At 40.9% G+C, this 21,556-nt stretch overlaps 1 protein-coding gene across 18 annotated transcripts in view; it reads right to left on the bottom strand.

Annotated features, from left to right (window-relative positions):
* Positions 1-21,556, bottom strand: part of LOC142971806 (receptor-type tyrosine-protein phosphatase delta) — a 343,430-nt gene that overhangs the window by 34,427 nt on the left and 287,447 nt on the right. For 9 of the 18 annotated variants that reach the window (XM_076112472.1, XM_076112479.1, XM_076112476.1 and 6 more), the window contains 7 exons: positions 12,598-12,786; positions 8,484-8,594; positions 7,357-7,368; positions 4,111-4,380; positions 2,410-2,991; positions 1,857-2,002; positions 1,375-1,519 (listed from right to left, as the gene is read on the bottom strand). In XM_076112472.1, the coding sequence (XP_075968587.1) occupies positions 1,375-1,519; positions 1,857-2,002; positions 2,410-2,991; positions 4,111-4,380; positions 7,357-7,368; positions 8,484-8,594; positions 12,598-12,786 (1,455 nt within the window). Of the gene's footprint in view, positions 1-1,374; positions 1,520-1,856; positions 2,003-2,409; positions 2,992-4,110; positions 4,381-7,356; positions 7,369-8,483; positions 8,595-10,586; positions 10,666-11,353; positions 11,363-12,597; positions 12,787-21,556 lie in introns of those variants that run through there. The other 9 variants (XM_076112477.1, XM_076112489.1, XM_076112478.1 and 6 more) reach the window with 4 other exon arrangements.

Genomic DNA, 21,556 nt, shown 5'->3' with positions numbered 1-21,556 from the left:
AAGTATATTAACTCAAGGAAACATAGAAAATACAGGCAAAACAAAAGGCAAAGACCAACACAAACGTGTACACACTGATGATGAATGGAAGGTGCTGATTGGGAAAAGGACAGCTTTAACATATGTAACCTACCTTTGTCATGGAAATATATATTTATATACTGTATATATATATATTAAAATGAAACAAAAATCATATATCCTAAAATTCTATTTATAAGATCATTTTATTCTAAAATTACTTCAGAATAATTTAGGATAAAACCATTCCAAAATAAATGAAGTAATATCTAAGACAAATTTGGCAAGCAGTTACCATCAATCCAAAAACATAAAGGTTGATGCTTTAACTATTCAAAATAGAAAAATGTTGTATTTGTCACCAACCTTTCCGAAGCCTGTTGGTTTGTGGTAAAAGCCTGATTGTACAACAGAGAACTTCCCAAGGAGACACGACTGATTTATTAGATTCTGAGAACATTGGCATGCACTTCTTGATTGACAACATCATTTACCTCAGAACATACATCTGGGCAGAGTTTGAGCTTTTATACCCACCTGATCCCTGCCCTTGGCCTTCAGAGACCTCAGATTTATGTTAATTATGCAAAGACAAAACAGTTCAGTGGTTTGTTTGTTTTCACATATGGTTTAAGGGGAATTCTCTGACTGGTAATCACATTGAGTTGAACTGCACTGGATTTAGTTTGATTTTGTAACAGAATCCAATTGTTCAATTTTGACTTGTTTCATAAATCTGGGGTCTTTCGGGTGGAAATGTCCCTAACTACAGAGACGACACTTGCTGTGAGCTTTCTATGATGTCGTTACTCCACCACTTTCTTGATTCTAATTTGAATTGAGTATAAACATCAATAGCGGAAATGGGAAAAATCCCAAGTGGTTCTTGGTAGTGTAGCTACATAGAAAGCTCATTTTGAAAATTCTCTCTTTTATTTTTGGCTGACATGCAATGTCAAGAGACAAGGCTTCCTGAAATGCCCTTTCGCTCATGAAAAACATCTGGGTAATGCAGATGTGGGCAGTCGTGTTAATAATTCAAGGCTTTATCATTCGTTTTAGTCGTGTTTGTGTAACCTTGTGTCCTGACTTCACAGGACAGCCTGGGTACTCTGTCCATGCAACCTCTTCAAAGTGAATTCTGCATGGTCAGGTAACACTTGTTTACTCTTTCAAATGTGTGCGTCTTTTCAAATGCATCAAAATCAAAATCATATCTGTGCTCAAATCCCTTCCTGACGTCCTTGTCACTTTTTTTTCTCGGATTTTTACAGCACTTAAATTTAGAATGCATTTGAAAATGTGCTCCTTCCCAAATAGTTTGAACCCTGTCAGATAAGGAAGAAGACCTACGTGTCTGTGGAGTTTCTGCCGAGATCTCATTGGTGTAAGCTCCAACTCCGTGTTTACTACGGGCAGCCAGCCGGAAAGTATAAGTTGTGAAGGGCTTCAAGTCTTTCAGCAGGTATGTTGTTGTCGGCTCGAAGCTGATGCGTTTCTGTGGAGAAAGTTTCACGTGTGAGCTTCCAAAGTAAAGACTGGGAGGACCACATATATAATAGGGATGCTGCTTTCTGATATGAAGATACAATGTGACTGTATATCCTGATAAAAACTACTACAAACACTGGACCTGTAAATTCCGCCATGGAATTATGTAGATATCTATGACTTATTAATTAGTGCTATTGGTGTTGGTATTAGGAAAGCACAAGACAATTATAATTTCATGAAATTACATTGATTCCTGTGTGATTCATCATATTTATTTTGTTATGATGGACATTAATTCTAATGGGAGGCCGAAGAATTGGGTGAAGTCAGGAAATGATTACCTCCTCTTTGTCGTCCCTCTTCCTGTACATAACTTCATATTCTGTGATTTGATTTTCCTGTCCAGTCTGCGCTGGGGCGATCCATGACAGTAAAATACTTGTTTCTGATTTGGCTTCTCCTTTGAAGTCGGTTGGTTGGGAGGGAACTGCAAGTGGAATAAAGAGATGAATTAATTTATCATCACATCTTGCACTATTCATTGTCACCACAGTCATTCTGGCACAGATGTCACTTTGCGTTAAGTTATCGCTACAAGAGACAGTCCATGGTTACTTAATGAGGAAAGAAAACTAACTTTTTCAGGAGAAGTAAACAACCAAGCACTTGAATTTGGATACAAATACAAAACATTTTTTTTCCTGCTTGAGAAAGCCAATTGAAGTTTTTGTAGAAAGCCTGAAGAGGATGATGCATTCACGACTGTAAACCACTGAGGATCAGTGACAAAAAGTAGCGTGCCTTCAAAATGTTTGTGACACTCCAAGTTTAATTGTGGAGTCTGAACATTTGTTAAACTTCAAACTTGTTCAATTATAAATTCCGCATGCTTACCTCCCGTCTTTGCGATTATTTGAAGGTCTACGGAAAGAGGTCCATCGCCTACTGAGGTGTAGGCCAGAACCTTGATGTAGTAGGTCTTATTGGGGATGAGGCCGTGGATGGTGACAAAGTTAGACCCCCGAACAATCTGCTTCTCCCAGATGTTGACGTGCTGGGTGGAATCCATGGTGTAGTAGACTCGGTAACCCATGATCTGCCCGTTAGCCTCCTCCGGTTCATCCCAGTGGATCACAGCGGTGGTGGTGCTCATCATGTGACCTCTGACTTGCCTCGGTGCCGTGCTGGGTGCCTGCTCAGCTGTTTTGGCCTCGATGCTGTCACTGGGTGGCCCTCGGCCGATGTTGTTCACCGCCACCACCCGAAACTCGTAGTCCGAATAAGGGCTGAGGCCTCCCACGCTGTACCGAGTGGTGGCTACGCCGTCAATCTCCTTGTACGAGTCTTCCGAGTACTTGGACTTGTGTTGGATGATGTAGTAGGACACCGGTTCCGGATTGCCAGAGTCCCACGTCAGTGTTATGCTGGTGGCTGTGCGCTCTGTCACCACAGGAATGCCAGGAGCCTTGGGCAACGCTGTGATGATAAATATTACATAAATATGACTAGGAAAGCAAAGTATACAGCAATGCTATATCTCTGTAGATTCATTTACATTATGGGCCAGAGACACTTTATTTTAATTCATAGATGGTTGAATTATATTGATCACATTCATTTTCCAGCCCATTGCACTTGACACTGATGATGTACAGTATATCTGGAGTCTTAAGAGACTCATATGATGTGTGCCTTCTGTTGCGTGGATCGTCCTCGTGTTATTTCACTTTTCTAGTTTACATTTGTAAAAAACAAAAAGTTGGATATGAAGTTATGTGCGAGATTAAAGGTTGGCACACCCCGCGTTCAACTGAGAGTGCTGTTGTCGTTAATCTCGGATATCCCAGTGTTTATCACTTTAATAATTTAACAGTTGAATTTATTGCTTTAATTCCCCACGCCGTGGCACATGGCAAAAAGATATCAGGGCAATAGATTGTCTTTATATGCCATCTCAAGTATGCTTCTGGGGGAGCTTGCTGCCAGACGGCTATATTGTGACTAATATTTCTATGTTATGTCTAGGAAAAACAAAGCTGAGTGTGTGTGTGTATGTGAGTCGGTCCCTCGTGTGCACGTGAACATGGCGACGCCAATCTGGGATATCTTTCTGGTACGCTGCTGTGTAGATATGATTACACTCCGATAAGTACCATGCCTACAGAGGACACCAAACAATACTCGCTACGTTTTACATCCCCCTGCCGCCGCCCCCTCCTCCTCTACCTCTCGCTAACAGAAATGGCAAGCGTGTGGCTCTGTAGCTCTCCAGCTGAGAGATAAGAACTTCACTATATTCTCCATCTGACATCTAATGCACTGGGGCTGGTAGCAGGGCTTGTCTAAAGCTTTAAGGAATCCTCCACAGATGAGTTACCGTGACAGTGAGGGTTAAATTACTTTCTTTAAAGGACTGCCCATAGTCTCTGCTTGGATATTTACTCCTAATATATATATATAGCTTCAAATATCCAGATAGTATATGCATGCAGTTAAAATAAAATAAAAATACAAAAATATATGTGTGTGTATATATATCAGCATGCTGCTGAGCACTCTACTCGGCCCTTTAATTCTGAAGAAGCTCAGCTTTACCTTTCACCGTTATCTGTGCCACAGCCTCTATCACCCCCAGGGTCGACATGGCCACACAGGTGTAGTTGGCCGACTGCCGGACGTCTGTGAGCTCCAAGACGTTCCGTCCAATGGGCATGTCGTCCTCTGGCGTAAGGTCCTCTGCACCCAGCATCCACTTGACATACGGCATGGGAGAGCCCACTGCCACGCATGTGATATTGACACTGCCGCCTGGCATGATCTCATTGTCTGTAGGTGGAATGGAGAATCGTGGGGGCACCCGGCGTACTGAAAAAAAAGACAAAAGGTGGTGTGAAAACCCAGCAGAAAATGGAACAGAATCCATTCATAGAAAAAAAATGTCTGTATTCTCCTCAAATGTTGCCAAAAGAAAACTGACTGATCGTTATATAATAACATTAGCATATTGTTAAAGGTGACATTGTAGCATGTACATTAAATTGGTTTCTAGATACATAACTTATGGTTGCTGGATGAAGGTTAAGAAAACACATTTGATCCAAGACTTACATATTTCAATGGTGAATGAACAACACGAGCGCCATGCATAAAAATACCGTATCACCATCCGAACAGATATGCAGCACTACACAAAGTGCTGGAGAGTCGACAGCACTCCACAGTTGTATTGCGAGGAAACAACTTTTTCGGCTGCGCGCTTCCAGCTGATGTGAGATAATGTGCCTCATCACATTCCCACATCACACAAACATAGATAATACTCCGAGACGTTGCACACGCATCAAAGGAGAATGATGTTTCTCTGCAATATTTAGGGTCAGTCCAAAGTAGAAACTAGGGCTGTCAAATGTTATGCTTTCGCACCGTGAATAAACTTCAGTGATCACACAATCACCCTTAACGTGTCTCCCTCTCCTGCCTTTACTTTGAAAAGTGGCTTTAGACTTGTGAACTCCGCCAGCTCAGAGGATGAAAGTAAAAGTTATGCATACTTTCTTTATGCTTACTAATTCAAAAGCCATTGAACGGTCTTGCGCTTATCACATAAGAGGACCAATTATGCTGGCGCTTAAAGCATTAACTTGTTCTCCGATTGTAGAAATCAGTCCTGTGAATGAATCAAAATCGAAATATTAACTGATGCTAATTCAGATGATTTTGACATGACTGCAGGCCTCAGTACATGTCCGATAAAAGGCTGTGCGAGCTCATTCAGATTGAAGGTTCCGAAATGTGACTTTACCTCGGAACATGTCAAGGATCTAGACAAGCCGCACATCTTCTAAGAGGGAGATAAGATGCTCCAAGGCGGATGTATTTGCAGAAAATATCACTTCTGGCAGCTTTTTAACGAGTCATTGTTTTTCATGTCATTTCAAAGTACAATCAAGGCTTATTCTTTTTTTTAATAATCATGATTACCCACAATAATATTGATATTAATCTGGATTTTAAACAATCAAACATATCATTTGACAGCGCTAGCGGATACACATTCCCCAAAGAAAATATTCTCCAAAAACATAAAAGGCTAAAACTTCAAAGAAAAGGTGAAACTCTCAGGTTAACTTAAATGTATAACATTCATAATGCACATGGACGGCTTCCAAGGCCTTTTGGAGGGGAGCGAAGAGTCCGTCATGCATACAAGAACAATATGTGACTTTGTGAGGCAACCATGTAAGGGAGTCAGGGGGAAGAGGGCTACAAGGGTAAAATAAGTGGTTAACGGGGTCAGAAGGAAGACGTGGTAGCACACTGTGTAATGGGAGGGTTAGTTTGCGACTGCTACATTGTTGTAAATGTGACGAGTACAAGCTCAAGGTCCTGGGAGAACTAAAACACTTGAAGAAGACGACAAAGACATCTTAGGACAAGGGGTCTATGAATGGACACAACTAAAAAAAAAGACATAGTATTCCTCCTCAGGTTTTACTTGTGAGGAGTTGTATACAAAAATAGCTAAGTACATGTCAATGAAGTGGATAACTAAGGGGCTTAGGTATGTGGGAAACAGACAGGGACTACCGGGTATTGTTATAAAACATTTAGGGAGGGTTGAAAGTAAAAGTAAAGTCAGTGTTACTGCTCATGGTATTGGAAATAGATTACCGTTAGCTTTGGTTAGATTATTTATTCAGCTCTTTGGTGAACCTTGAAGACAACTGTTAAGGAACGTGTTGCTTTTAAACGAGTGGATACTTGTACTTATTGCTTGCTAATTGACCCATCCTTATAAGCTGCCTCTACAGTAGTCCCTGTGACTCTAAACTAGTTACTTGTGCAGGTATAGTCGACTGCTGTCTGCTTCTAATTCACGAGCCCATTCTGTTGAGCAGACTGCAGCTCTCTCCGGAGAGGGAATCTCGGGGAACTGCTTGCATTATTAAATACAACGTTTCTCTCACTCAATATTTAATTAATATCCAATTGGATCACGCTCCCCACAGACATAATATTATCGTGCTCATTTGAATATCATTACATTTGTCAAGTCTGGTGAATAACGCTCTAAATACATCATTCTTTCACGACTTCCTGCGCAGAAACATCCGAGTCGGAGGAAGTGTATAATCTCCGAGGGCAAGGTTGTTTTTACCGCTTGGCGCTTGACTTTAGTGCCCATTTCAACAAAGGATTGATTTTGCTTTAACATACTTTTATCCCTGAGAAACTTCCATTGGAGAGAGCATCGCAGGGAACATTTTAGTGCAGTGATGCTTAAAATGGCTCAATGGAGGGAAAGATATGGAGCAGCTCTGCATCTATGTAGAACAGCAATTATTAGTCCAAGAGCCCAATCAAGGATATTTTGTATGCTGGCCGTGTGCGTCACATTACTTTTCTGTTCTAACTGAAACTAATTTAATTATTACAATCGTATTCATTATTCATCCCATTGACCTGCTGTGTGGTGAGTCATCAGAGGAACCAAGCAGGAACACTGACAGGGTAAGGGTTCGGGTAAGGGCGGGGCAAAGGGGATGACTAGCTCAAGCATTGAGAGGTGACCATGCAAATAGATCCTCAGACATGTGCAAATATCCCCCCCCCCCCCCCCCCCCCCCCCCCCCACACCTGAAAGATGCAAACATGCACCACCTGTTGGACAGTCAAGCACTCTGACAAAGACCGGGGCATTCTCGATGGGAACATGGACATTGAATGAGCGACAAATGATATAATTAGAGGTAAAAAAATTAAATAAGAGAAAACTTTTCTTTTTTCCAAACAAAATTATTTATGTTTTGTGTTGTGTTCAAAAAGTAAAAACACACCAACCTTCTCGTAGCTCTGAGGGATGTAGGAAATTTGATGCAGAACAAAATTAAATAAGGAAAGGAGAAAAACAAGGGAAACACAGAGAGTAAAAAGGCCATGTTGTAGGTGTTCAAATGCTACTTAAACAATTCGAAGGACCTTCTGTCTCCAAGGTGCAGGTAGCCCCTTGTGTCTGACCTGTCTAAGCTCAAACATTATGAGGAAGAGAGAATGTTTACTTTTGATGCAAATTCTGCCCAAGCCATGTGGTTACATCAAATTAATTTGTATTATATATTGTATATGATGTTACTTACATAAGCTAACCAAAAGAGACTGTAAAATGTATTTAAAAATTACAAAATAAATGTACAGTATCCATCTGAAACACTTATTTATAGGTAATTTAATTAAAACAATACTAATTGTACGAATACTAATAATAAAGAGTGAAAGATTACAGCCTCTTTGGAAAAGTGGTGACAGAAAGCGAGCCACTGCTGCTACTCTGCATGTTCTGTTTTGTATTTGCTAAAATCCTGAAGCTGTATAGTAATGATACATAATTATATATAAAAATTTGGACTATGTTTTTAGAAGATCATTTTACATATGGAGTAGGATAATGAAAAAAAAAACACTATATTAGAATGACTTTATACCAGTTGTAACTGTTTATTTTCTACATTTCACTGTCAGTAAAACTAGTGAGATCAAAGCTGTCCTTCCGGTGTTGATCAATAGGGAGAAAAAAGGCCGGAGAGGATCTGTTCAATGCTGGGGAAAGAGTTGGGACTGATGGAGGAGGGCCGGCCACCCTTTACCACCTCCGACAGTCAGGTTTGAGAGGCAATTAGTAGATAAACACAGCAAGCAGTCTAGTCATTGGTGTTAGGCTCAGGATTATCAACAAGGACCAGAAACACATAACAGCAGATACCGTAGGTTCAAATCAGTGCAGGTAAGTCAAGTGCAAAATAAAAAAAGAACCAAAACAACAAAAACCAAGCATACTTACAACGGCCTCACAGGACATGGCCCCTGCAGACTTTATTGGCTGATTTAAAGGTTACTCACGAATTTTAAAGAGGACATTAATATAATATTTGATAGAAAGCATGCCGGCGTTGTCAACATGTTTCTCCTACCTCTGACGTATAGATTTGCGGGGGCAGAGTAGCGGGTTCCATCGTTGTTGGTCGCCACACATTCATACTTCCCCTGGTCAGACTCTTCGCTCTGCTCTATCTGGAGGGCTCCTGGTTGGGAATAGCAAACGGGGTTGGGGGGGGGGGTATGTTTGGTTAAAATGTTGTTGTTCCCCATCATGTTCACAAGCAAACATAAAACAAGGAAAAGTAGTTGTTTAACCTCAAGGAGGCCAACATCGGCCCCCTTCATTTCTAGTTTTGCTTTGTCCTGTCAAGCCTGAGTAGTTGGACAGTTTGAGGAAAGTTGAAATTAAACAATATCCAATAAACTGCATCAATGAAATACTACGTCTTTGCATCTTTTACTTGATACTCTGTGTTTTAAAGTTAAGCCCCCATCATTATCACAGCCTGATCCACTGGCTGAGGACTGTTACCCTACTATAGGTGAGGGATATCTGCAAATGGTAATCATGCAAGACATTGTAATACAATTTAACAAGGCTAAAGTAACCACAAGGGAAAAGAAAATAACACATCGTCAACCAAAAGAAAAGAAAAGAAAAGCTCCTAAGTTACCATCTGTCTATAATACATTTACCTTGTCGATGACTTCTTTAGAGAAAAAGCCCGAATGCTTATATGGCTATAGGATCTAAAAAGACCCTAATCCTATCGCCAATGTTAAAAAAAAAGTCATAATTTCACTTTGAAGAATAGGGGCAAGCCCTTCAATATACAACATATCACTGGACTGGTCAATATGGGGATGAGTGATACTGCTTTAGGGAAACATGGATCAAACGAAAAAAGGTTTACAGTATAAGAAAGCAGCATAACAAGGAAGGACAATTAAAAGAAAGAAATTTAGGTATGAATTTTAGCATATTCAATCACAGATTGAGTGTAGTATTCACCTAACTGAATAATTTTGGGGACTTCATCTAGGTGAAGTAACTTTCAAAAAAGGCAGCCCATACAAAAAATTGAAAAATGCTGCTCATATGTTTGGAAAAAATGTTAATTGAAGTATTATGTAAGGCAAAACCAACATATAACCCTCAATAACAAAAGTTTTGACATGCAAATCTTGGCAAGAAATGTATGTCGGCACAACTTACAACCTTCTGACAACCCTTAGCTGAAAAATAAAATGCAATTGTATTAGAAGACAAAATTCAAAATATCGACCTGAGCCGACAAGAAGGTAACCAACCACTGCTTTAGCTTGTGAAAGCTACAAAAGACACCCATAAAAATCCACAAATGGGATCAGCAGTGTGGTGTCACATGACCCAGGGAAAAATGGCTTTATGCATCAACAACTCTCCAGCTTCATGTCACACGGCAAAAATGAGCCAATCAGGTCCTCGCCAGACTCTACTGTTTGCCTTCCCCAAACCCTGAAGAAAAAAAGTCAAAAAGTAAAATAGTCTCCAAACCCAAGAAAAGTAAGAAAAATAGGTGAAAGAGAAAAAAAAGCACCGTAGAAACTTTATCAAAAAAGTGGTTGTTTGGGCTTTTTTGTAGAGGTACAGGAGAGGAAAGCAAATAGAAGAAATGGAAAAAAAATAGTTTGCAAATATAGAAAGAATTCTTTGGGAGAAAAAAGCAGAGGAGAGGCAATGTTGTCTTCAGCATGCCTGCGTGATTCCACAGCATCTGTGCATATTGTTTAGTGCTGAACAAGAACAGCTAAGGGGGAAAAATGCTTGGTTGTTTTAGTTGGACAAAAAGAGGGACACATGATTCGCTATGGCCAAAAAGAAAACAAAAATGAACGGAAAAAAATATAGTTTAAAAAAAAGAATTGTCATTGGATATGCTTATTCGAGCCAGGGCAAGCATATCACAACTGAGCTAAACAGGCTCTTGAAACCAGAATACAAAGGAGTAAATAAAGCATAGACAAAGAAAAATGAAATACAAATTTAGTCAACGAAAATAGGACAAATAAGAAGGAAGGTCCGTATGAATGTAATGGGTTTCGGTCTTGGTAAACAGGACAAAAATGGAGGTGATTCAAGTGAATGGATGGGTTGACAGCAAGAATGAATTTGTATTATTTTCATTCTGTGAACGTCAGTTCAGCACTCTTACCTCTTATTGGTGTACCACCTGGGTGGATAATATGAATGCAAATAAGATTAGAAAGAAGAAGCATTAGTACGAGTAGATAGAGGCTTGGGGCTTTGGAAGAAGAATCAAATTAGATTTAACAGGGTACGTAAATAAAGGTACTAGAGGAAAGAGAAAGGAGAGAGAGAGGGAGAGAGAGAGAGAGAATTGTTCTGTACTCTACTGGCAAAGATAGACAGGATTCATCATAGAAAAAAGCATAGGTCAGAGAGAAGAACTTGTACATTGATGTACCACGGGAGGTGCCATTTTTGGAAGTGGCAATAGCTTCTGAAGACCGTCTCCTGAAGGGAGAGACTTTTGACGACTTTGTGTATGAGATTGAGAGCAGTCGTATTTAAACAACTTGAGATTTCCCTTTGCTTCACCTGAGCTAAGCAGAGCTGGTCACCTCCCTAAAACACTTGAAATTCCCAGACCTACTTTGCTGGTGTTAAAGGATAAGTGAGTACGTGGTGGGTCAGTGAGTGAGTAAGAAACATGTGAGGACAGGTCATTGTATGACAACATCAGCTAAGGTTGGGTGATTGTAATCTCCAGATAAAGGTGATACTGGCAGTGGTAGGACACTTGAGTACCGTGGGGTGAGGGAAGAGTGTATGTGCCTCTAGTAGTAGCCCTAATACTACACTATCTGTTAGTAAAATGCATGCCATGCATTTTAATAGTTGTTGTAGACATGGAAATTAGTGGGGGGAGTGATGTGTGCTTTAGAGCTAAGCACTTACCAAAGGATTCTGTAGATTTAAAAATATAGAGAGAAGAAAGACAGCATAAGAATATGATTATATGCTTTAAGTGAGTTTAGTTAACAAAGGTTTTCGTAAATGCTTTATGAGTTTAGTTAACAAAGGTTTTCGTAAATGCTTTATCAACTACGTGAATCAAAGTCGCACAGTTAGAAGTAAAGGGTTAATTCTACACAGTTCTGTTAAAAACAAGTCAGAAAGGAAGTCAGGTTAACAAGACGGTTTAACAAAGGACAGCTGTGAAATCTGAAGACAGGTGGTCAAACATACAAGACTTCAAATTTACAAGTAGTTGTGCTGATGTGTTGCCTTTCGCAGGCACATAAAGCTGCAAGCTATATGATTTATGTCATTTTCGTTAGAATAGTCTCTGAGATAGTCTCTGAGATAGTGAAATCAAATGGGGTATTCAGGCGAATGGGGATATTAGGATAATGTCACAGGCAAATCAAAACAAAGCTGGCATCTACACATTAAAGCAGGGGCTGTAAATTGAAAGAATCAAGGGGTAAGGGAAAAGCCTTGTGAAGTTTTACGCACTACTGTGGCTGATTAGAGTCCAAAAATAGAGGTTTGTCTTTAACCTAAAGAAAGTTCTTATGCAATGCAAATTTTTTTTATTGAGAGGAGGTTTAAGGATCCCTCTTTCAAAAAAATACAATTTCAACAAATGAACCAGAACGATGATTAATTTGCTTTTCTGCATCTTTCATATTTTCTAATCATGTGAACTCCTTAGCAGATTCTGAATGAAGCTGAATGTTGAATATTAATTGTTAAAAAAATTAAGGCATAATAAATGAAGAGAATGGATCCCAAAAAAAAAAAAATACTGCACCAATGCAGTGGACAGGAAATCAACACAAAACCGCAAAAATAATTAATTGTAAAAAGTCACAGCAGTGAGCAATGAGGGCAGAAGTTAGGGCAGAAGCCAGCAAACACAGAGGGGGGACAATCCCAACAGCCCATGACAACACTGGAAGACAAAGGGAGACACGCATACAGACAGCACACACCGGGGCGCACAGAGAGTAGAGGACAGGAAGTAGTAGAAACAATGCCATTACCTACAAAATTAAAAGCCAAATGAGAAGTTAAATTATGGGAGGAAGAAGAGGATGAAAGAACAGAGAAGACAACAGGGGGAGCGCTTCAGATAGAGAATAACAAGAAAGGAGACTCCCCGCTTTGTAATTCAGTTTTCAGCAGAGGAAACCGACCTGATCTGAGCTGTTTAATGCGTCCATTGTTGGTGGTGGTGTTGACAGGGAGGAAGTCTTTAAACCAGGAGATGTCTGGGTCGGGGTTGCCGCTGGCGGCACAGAGCATAGTGGCAGTGCGTGTTCGCTCCACCACTTTCAACTGTGGGCCCATGTCTATGGTGGGGAAACCAGGGGGCAGCTGGTCCTCTGCAAAAAAAAAAACAAGATGAGAGACATTGTTACAGAGGTGAGATTCAGAACTGCAGAGCAACAGCATGAGTGAAAGATGGATCTACAATGTTGATGAACAAGAAGGGGAAATGGACAACAGCACAGTTTAGCCATCTCCACCCAGTTGAAGGAGAAGTTCAGGTTGTAATCGAGGAAATCCAAATATTTGCTTCCTTGCTGAGCGTTAGGTGAGAAGATAGACAACATTATATGTCAGTTAAACAAGCTAGGAGTAACCTAAACGGAGTATTTCCCAGAATTCTTTAAATGACAGAAAAGAAGAGCCCCTAGCTCCACTGGATAACCATTTATCCACCTTTGAAGTTCTTTGATAGTGGCAGGCGGCTTAGCTGTGTTGAATAAGCTGTCTTGTCCCAGCCTGTGTCTCAACTTACTGACTTAACAGAGGCGGGCTACATCTTGCTGCCGTTCGAGATGTGAGAGGAGATAACTCCTCGCTTCAAACATGCTCTTTTAGCGAAACAAAGAAAATCAAAGTCTGGGGTAAGTTTTGTCTGAAGCTCGCGGCTGTGAAGCGGGAAGTATATTCTGCTTGCAGAAAGTGAGGATCTTGGAGAGGGTGCAGAGTGGAATTTCCCATGAGCCGTGAGATCTCCGTATGCAAAATGTCTGCCTCTCGGTAAAGTTAGGGGAAATCAGGAAAAAAACCAGACCTAAATTCTAAATGCCAATGAGGTTTATGTGCACCTTTTAAGTTTTCCTTTCCCCGCTGTGATATCGCTAATTAGTGTCTTCCGCTGCTCTCCTAAACTGCACCTTTTTGGAAACACTTTCTTCATTAAATTTTCATGAGGAGACATCAGTCTGGAAACAGCTTTGAGATGCCACAGCCTGCACACAGCCAAACGACAATCATGGCCGCCTTCCAACAATGCTTTTGGGTATCTGGCACGAGAAACCAACGCGATGGATAAATCTCCTCAGAAATAGACTGTATTACAAATGAGTGACTTCAGACTGAACTGCAAAACTTTCCGATGCAACTCTGCGTCCCTGACTGAACTGACATGCGTTTTGACAGTGATGGAGGGGTATTGTTCGCTAAATGTTTGAATGAATGAATGAATTTCTATCCTATATAACACATACTTTGAACACTGGTCCTTTTCTTGCCAGCAGTTAGTTACACCGGATGTCCTGCCCCATGCATCCTTATGGTTTATCACTGGAAGTCCTTGACATGCTGTGCAATATATAGCATACACTTACCCCTTTCAGGATCCATTAAGGTAATGAGAGCTGCCCCGGCTTTACTCTTGTTCAAAGTTTGCAGGTGTTTGGCACTCTGTTTGCTTGTTGCTTGACTTAACCACGCAATTCACCCCAGTCACACTAGCCATATTTAGTTCACATCACAGTTAAAGTATGAAAGTTAAGCTGAAGGACAGAACAAATTCTAGTATAAAACCTGAGGAAATCCCCGATTTTTTTCTTACTGCCGTTCATATCTGCCTTCCAGTCATTAAAGGTGATGCATGGTTAGGGACGGTGTATTATATTCATTTTAGGTGTTTAGCTTCAAGAATTCTATTAGCGATCATCTTGCTCTATTTCTGATTTTCAATGACAAAAAAACTAATTATGTAATGTGATCATTGGACACATAATCATGATTTTTATATCTCTGTTTTTTTTGTTTTTACAATCAACACATTCATTTAAAGAGTTCTCTGATATTCACACATATATATTATAATAAAAATGTATTGACGTTGGTCACGGCAACTTATTTCTTCCAAAAGTATCACATTCACAAGGAATGAGGGAATAGTCTAATCTGACAACAAAACTAAAAACTGCACATTCAAAGTGGCTCATTGAAATGGAGAAAGACGGGGAAAGGAATTCATTGTACAAGGTCGCCCCGTTTCAAGCTCCCTTCAGCCTGCTGAAGGTCGAACAGACAATCAGTCGATTCTACAGTGAGTCAAAAGTATACCTGATCAAACACAATAGCCGGAAGCGAGCACTGGGAGCACGAGTGCATGTTGAATATAGTAATTGGATGTGACGATCCATGCGAACTAAAAAGCAACTCCTGTGAAATTGCAATATATTGTAAAACAAAGTGCTCAAGAGATCATAATGTAACTGTCCTTTAAGAAGCCCGGCTTGTTCTCATGCTGCTGTATGCAATGCCCCAGGTTGTTCCTGAACAGGGTGTGAGGCAACATTCAGTTTCATTTGTAAATGGTGTCCTCTAAATGAGGATCCTGTCAAATATGTGGACGGTAAAACCACGGCAATTCTGTCTGATTTGCACTGCTGATTAACTGCAGTGTGGCTCACTGACATTGTGGAAACGTATAAAAGTGAGGCCTGGGTCAAGTGTACAAAAGGGCACTTTCACAGAACCCATCTTCCATATCCTATAGAATGGGTTTGTTACATGATGCTCGCCCGTAACTCTGGTGCAAGGCAGCTGATGTGACTCCAGGCAGTGCATTTAAAATTAATGACCTGTTACAAAAGGTTCCTGGCCTTTGAATTCTTGCTCAGCCCACAAATGTATTTTACAGCTGCTTTGTGCACGCGCGCTCATCGAGAACGGCCACAAAGTCATGACTTCAACCGTGAGGTATCTCGAAACTTTACTTGCACCGGACTTTGACTTACGATACAAAAGGCAGAATAATAAACACGAGTACTTTGACGTTCTCAAGCTCCCTCGCGGCTCCCAGCAATACCCTCACTCACTTCAGAAAGAGAATTACCATTGTGATAATAAATAAAGCCAGGGAAGTTAAACACATTTGCTAACTTGTGCTGTGATTAACAACTCGCGTCAACAGAGCCGCAGCAGCATTTCCCTTCCAAGGCAAAGCCTCCGAAATGAAATCAGATTAATCACTATGTAATTCAAGCCGCCGCCTGTTTGGTGTACATTTAGGAAAAGTTGGGTTCTTGACAAAGTGTTAAAAGTAAAGAGGGGCCAAGCGGCTAGTAGTTTTTTCCCATGTGCTATGTTTGCAGTTCTGCTAAGTGTCAAGAGGTTGTTTTTCGGCTTGTGGTTCCATTATCAGCAAAGAGCTACTTCATTACCCCTTTAGTAACCCTGATCTGCATCCTGATAGGAGTAGCAATGGGTTGGCTTGTTGTGCTCTGTTTTTGAACGTGTGTTTTGGGGCTAATATATGCTGTATGACTTGAACATACAGCCACACGCTACCTGTACAGTGTATGGAAGTCAAAGCTGAAATGGGAAAACAGCTTCCTCATTCTACCTTGCTGCTAACTGCAATCTCAAGGACAGGCTATAAGACAAGGGCAGTTTCTACTTTATAGAGCCGTACTGTATATTCAACAATGGATCTACACACTAAATGAGATGGAAGGGAGAGAAATGCTGAAGTCACCTTCTAAAGAAGTGCTGAGCACTGGTGCTTGATATAAAAAGACTCCCAATGACAATTTGCACACATTAGCCACTGCCAGGCTATCAGGCCATATGAGTGTGTGGTGCCAAGTATGGGAGGAGTATAAAAAAGGACATTGGCTCAAAAAGTACCTCAGTGAGCAGATTTCTGCTGAAGACATAAGGCCAGTGGACATAAACTCAGCCCATTAGCAGATTATATCTATTGATCACTCATACAAAATAGGAGCACAAGTGGAATCACATTTTCCTCGTACAAAAACAGTGGCCATTTCGGTTTCTGAAATGTTGCTTGAGAGCAACATAAAGTCAGCACAATCTGTCGCTATATTGCAGTCGCTGGCGATAAACACACACAATCACACTGTGTTCAAAGTAAACTTGTCACCTGCTGTGTCGTAATGACTGGAGTTGCAAACTCAAGTAATATCCTCCTTGTTTAGGCTCAAATTAAATGAGCCTAATTAAGTCTCAGCAGATAAAGGTGCCATTCAACTGTTAACATGTTAGCGCGACAGCAAGGCACTTTTGTGTTAGTGTAGACTGAGGGGTTGTTTACAAGGTACTACAGGACTAATGCAGTTGCATCTACGGAGTGTAATTCATTAAAAAAAAAAAGAGTGCAACCAGACTAAAAGCAATGCCAGGGCATCTGCTTGAGTTTAATATGTGCCCAGATGTGGACAGCTGTGGGAAAGCGGCTACAGGAAACCAAATAAAAAGCATGTTCCGCTCTCCTGCACAGCGCCGACAGTGAACCCACCGCTGTGTCTTTTTCTCTGGTGTATGATAGACCATTCACAGAGCAGAGGTTTTTTGGAGGAAGCAATTACACAGTCAGTTGGCGTCGCCAGATATCGGTAGTCTGCTAATATTGCATATGCTTTAGCTCGTAGGTGGCACATTGTATCGGTAATGATGATTGACATTTAAATAGTGAGCAGTGATGTCAAAATACAATTCAACATTCCTCATTAAAATGCTAAGAATACGGAGTGTGAATCTTACACTTAAGTCTAATTAAGTAAGATGTAAGATTTAATGTCACTAAAAGCACATTTGGTTCCAATATTACAGATTAAGTATAAATTAATCTGAGAAGGAAATAAAGCTCTGTTGCACTGTTCTTCCCTCGTGAAGCCATAAAAACATAAACCTTTCCGGTCACATTCTGGCTTATGTTCCGTGGTTGCTGCACAAGGATTGGATTTGGTCCGACCCTTTTCTTCCCAAGCGGAACAAGACTTTTCACCCCGCGGTTGAGGTTATTCTTAAGGGAAAATCCCCGCGGTCCAAAAATAAGATGTATTTGTTGGACGTATTTGAGTGGATACAATCTCCTCAAAGAGGCTGTCACAGGTCACTTGCTGTGTCAGCGTGCTGTGTCAAGACCTATTGTTGTTTGAGGATCCCTCCTCGCCACAGATGCTGGATTATGAAAGTGTGGGAATTCGAGGGCAGATGTCTTCAAGTGTGATATTCTTAAGATTTACACTGCTTTTTCTTCGGCCCTAAAGATTATCCTTGCCCAGTTTAGGAATCAATCTGATTCTCGCTACCCCTCCCCAGATATTTCAGCCAGAACAAAAAGATGAGCCACAAAACATTACCCGTGGAGTGTGACAGCACTGCTTATTTTCCTCAGCAGCCTGAGCCAAAGCCATTTTTCTTTCCCACCACACCATAGCATATCATTTGAAGTTGAGGGACAGTGATTAAAGCACTTTCCACGCTCGGAAAAAAAAAAAAATCCCAAAGAAGTGAGAAAGAAGATAGAAGAATTTAGCAGGGTTAGGGTGCTAATCATGTTAATCATACACTCTTGCTGCTCACAAGGACGTCATTTTGGAATTGGCTTGTTTCATGGCTTGCTAATGCATTAGCTGACCTAGATTGATTTAGGACTTGGTGTTTTATAAGCTCGTAAAAGGTAATTAATAAAGGAAACTTGTAGAAGTGCAGTGATATGATAGAAAGGAAATCTTGACACAGATGAATAAATGACATTTGTAATTTGTTTACAGTTCTCAAAAATGTGTTGCAAGCCTAGTTAATACATCCGCTCAGAGACGACCTGAATCCTCTTCAACAAAATGTTCCGTTCAGCTCCTGTTAAACTGACGTATTCAATTATTATTGTTTTTTCCTTTGGCCTGGGAGAGTGGAATGTTAATTATGCTTTTGTTTTCACACAAACAAAATTACTCAACCAAACGTAAGAGCTCTTGATTAACAAAGGCAGACAGCAATTCCATTTTGTGCCAATTCTATGACGGCATCTGCTCTATTTCTCCTCTTCCCCTCTCTCTAATGTTTCACCACTTTCACCCACATCGTTGGTTTCCTTGCTCTACTTACAAGGTACACTTACCACTGTGGTGCAAAGGTGTACTTTTACAATCCAGCGCCTAATGATTGACAGGTTCTAAATCTAAAGCCACCCGTTGCTTTATCAGCCACCTGCAGCTTGGTTCAACTATCTCAAACCTGGACTAAGACAGAGTTACTTTAATCAACACTCCATCATTCTGACTCTAAACTTTTGCAAAGGTGAAACTTGTCCCCGAATCAATTTTTCAAATCAAACACTGGAGCTCCTATCCCTTATTTCCTTTGTCCAATGAAAAAACACACATTTGATTATATTGATTTAATTAGATTGTTTGTTTTTAAGCATGATACTGCTTACGACAGGGCAGTAAAGCAGTAACAGTAAAGCAGTTAAGCTGCCACAGAGGACTACTATTGCAGAGATACAAGTGAAAGTAATGCATAATTCATTCAGAGTCTGACAAGCATCCTGAGTATAAAAGCACCTGTTCATCATTGCTGAGCAAAAAAGGCGGAATGACAAACGGAGATGTCTGAATTTTCCCTAAATGCCCTCGGAGAATCCAAAGCATGTATTTATCTCAGTGATACATCCGAGGGCTGTTTGGCACACATGTTGTCCAGTCTAAATAAGATTAGGTTTCCCACTGGAGCTTCCTCTGAGCCAGAATTCCCAAATAAGCCTCCTGGCACCTGCACTGGGTAGATATTGCTTAAGTAATCCAATAATAGAAAACAAAATGCTCAGCACTTCGTCCATTAAGGCACACAACAGTGTGTGGTAGGGGGACAATTCTGATATTCATCTTCCTCAGTTGTTTGTCAGGGGTTCACAGGCGAGTAACCTTCAAATTGTTTTAAAACATGTTGTGTATCTAGACTGATTTTTTTTTTAAATTGTTATTCTACAGACAGGAAAAGAGCTCAAATCTGAGGGCGAGTCCCAATTATAAGCCTGGGACCACAATTCTTTATGTTCCAAAGCCTTAGACAAACCGACATGAGAATATGTTAAGTAGCAAAGCATACAAAGCTTTCCAGTGTAGGTTTACAAATGCGTCGGGTTAGAATCAATCCTGTAGTATTTAGCAGAGTGCTGGAGAGTTTGCTATGAAAGCCCATGATCCATTTACTTCAGTCTTCATAACAGCATTGATGGAGTGGCTAACTTAGAGAGAAGATTATGTCAGTTTTTGTGTCTACTGTGTTTCAAGGGCCTATTTTCACAGATACAAGTCATCATTTATTATGAAGGAGGGTGATTTTAGGTGAAAAATGAAAATAAAAAACAATTACCGTCTGCAGTAGTTTACCTGTAAAATGTAAATGGCGTACACACACGAGGGCTTTCACAAACTAGAACAAAAGGGACATGTTTTTGCAAATGTGTCCCAACATACTGAATATTTTGCAGTGAAAAATTGGGTTCTTCCATGCAGCACAGAAGAAGTGTATAGCCGGGCTGATGACGGCATGCTTTAAGACATCAGTTGATTCAACAGGTATAAGAGCACGCTAATGAATATTACTGTGAATGTGCCAGACATGGCTCAAGCAGCTAATTCCAATTTTCTATAATAGTTTTAAGAGGAGCAGGCCCACTTCAACACAAAGTGGCATGAAGTCGCATTAGCGTGTTACCTCTAAAAGGTAGTTCAGTAATTTGCTGAGCAAATGCAGTCTCTTTGAGAAAACCGCTAATGCCTGAGGGCCGACAACGAGGGACCATCTCGTATCCACTCAAATTTTATTTTACCCGTGTTGGCCTAAAGGAGCGAAATAGGAATGGATTGAGAAATACCAGTGTGTTCCTTATCCTGTGATGATGAACGGAGGAGCGAAATACAGGAGGAGGAAGGTGAAGGCACAGAGAGCTCCGGTAACCCGAGGTTCACGGCACTCTGTCTCTGTGAAAAATAGCATCGTCTCCCCCTTTGCCCCGCACTGATTGTTTCTTCCATAAATCCCCTTTGAGATTGTATAATTAATTGAATGCTGCTTATTTGTCATTAAAAAAACCCTCGCCTAATGCCTGAGATTATGAGGAAACCATTGTAGAGTCGATCTATTAATCACCGAGCCTTTTTTCCCCCCCCAGAAAAACCTTCACAGATGAACAATTCAAGCCGTTGCTCATTCTGAATGACATTGGAGAACTAGTTGTAAAACTTTTAGTTGACACACTGTTGTCATGGTGCATTATTTCTTTGAAACACGTGTGAAACGAGTACATTTACACTTCCTTTGTGGATCACACAATAACTACATATTTCCATGAAAGATGTAATGCACATCTGTCATATTTCTCTACAGAAGGGAGTAGCTATACAGTTCACAATCATGGGCAGATTGTGGATCGATTCTTTTGAATGTCCACTTCTCCCTTTAGGACTTTTGTGGCGGGAGCTCCGTAGAGAAGCAGTTGTGGGATTCGGGTTGAAATTGAGAAACGCGATCCAGGTCAAAAATGATTTTCTATGGAATATGCTTTAAAATGACCCCGTCTGCCGTTCCCCAGAGACATTTTCTATGGCCATCTCTGCTCGGAGCAGATTGGATCAGCCGAGCACAGGGCATGCATCGGAGATGTACGCCACCGCTTCTGGCGAGGCGCACCAACTCTCCCCTGGCCCCCACGTCATTCATAAACATGACGGATTAGCTGTGATATTCTTCCATTTACAACATAAGCAAAGGGAGTCGGAGGAGGAGAATGAAAGCAGAGAGTGAGTGTTAGTGTCGGATGCCCCTAAGGGGTATAGTACTAAAAAGGATGGGTAAAGAGGGAGATGAAAAGCAGAGATGAAGCAGGAAGGGCGGAGAGGGGGCCTTTCTCTACAGGCCTGGCTGGGCAAGCAGCAAGCCAGGCACAAAGCTCCATTTACGCTCAGATGCCCCCCCCCCCCCCTTACTCTTCTTGCTCTAGACTAGACGTCAGCTCAGCCAGATGTACTGTTCTGAGTAAAGATCACCTAGGGGGAAGTGGAGAGGGAGAAAAGGAGATTTCAGGACCTTTTC

Source organism: Anarhichas minor, unplaced genomic scaffold, assembly GCF_050575085.1.
Source record: "Anarhichas minor isolate MPS153535 unplaced genomic scaffold, ASM5057508v1 ptg000049l, whole genome shotgun sequence".
Taxonomy (NCBI): domain Eukaryota; kingdom Metazoa; phylum Chordata; class Actinopteri; order Perciformes; family Anarhichadidae; genus Anarhichas; species Anarhichas minor.
This window is presented reverse-complemented; position numbering and strand designations above follow the sequence as displayed.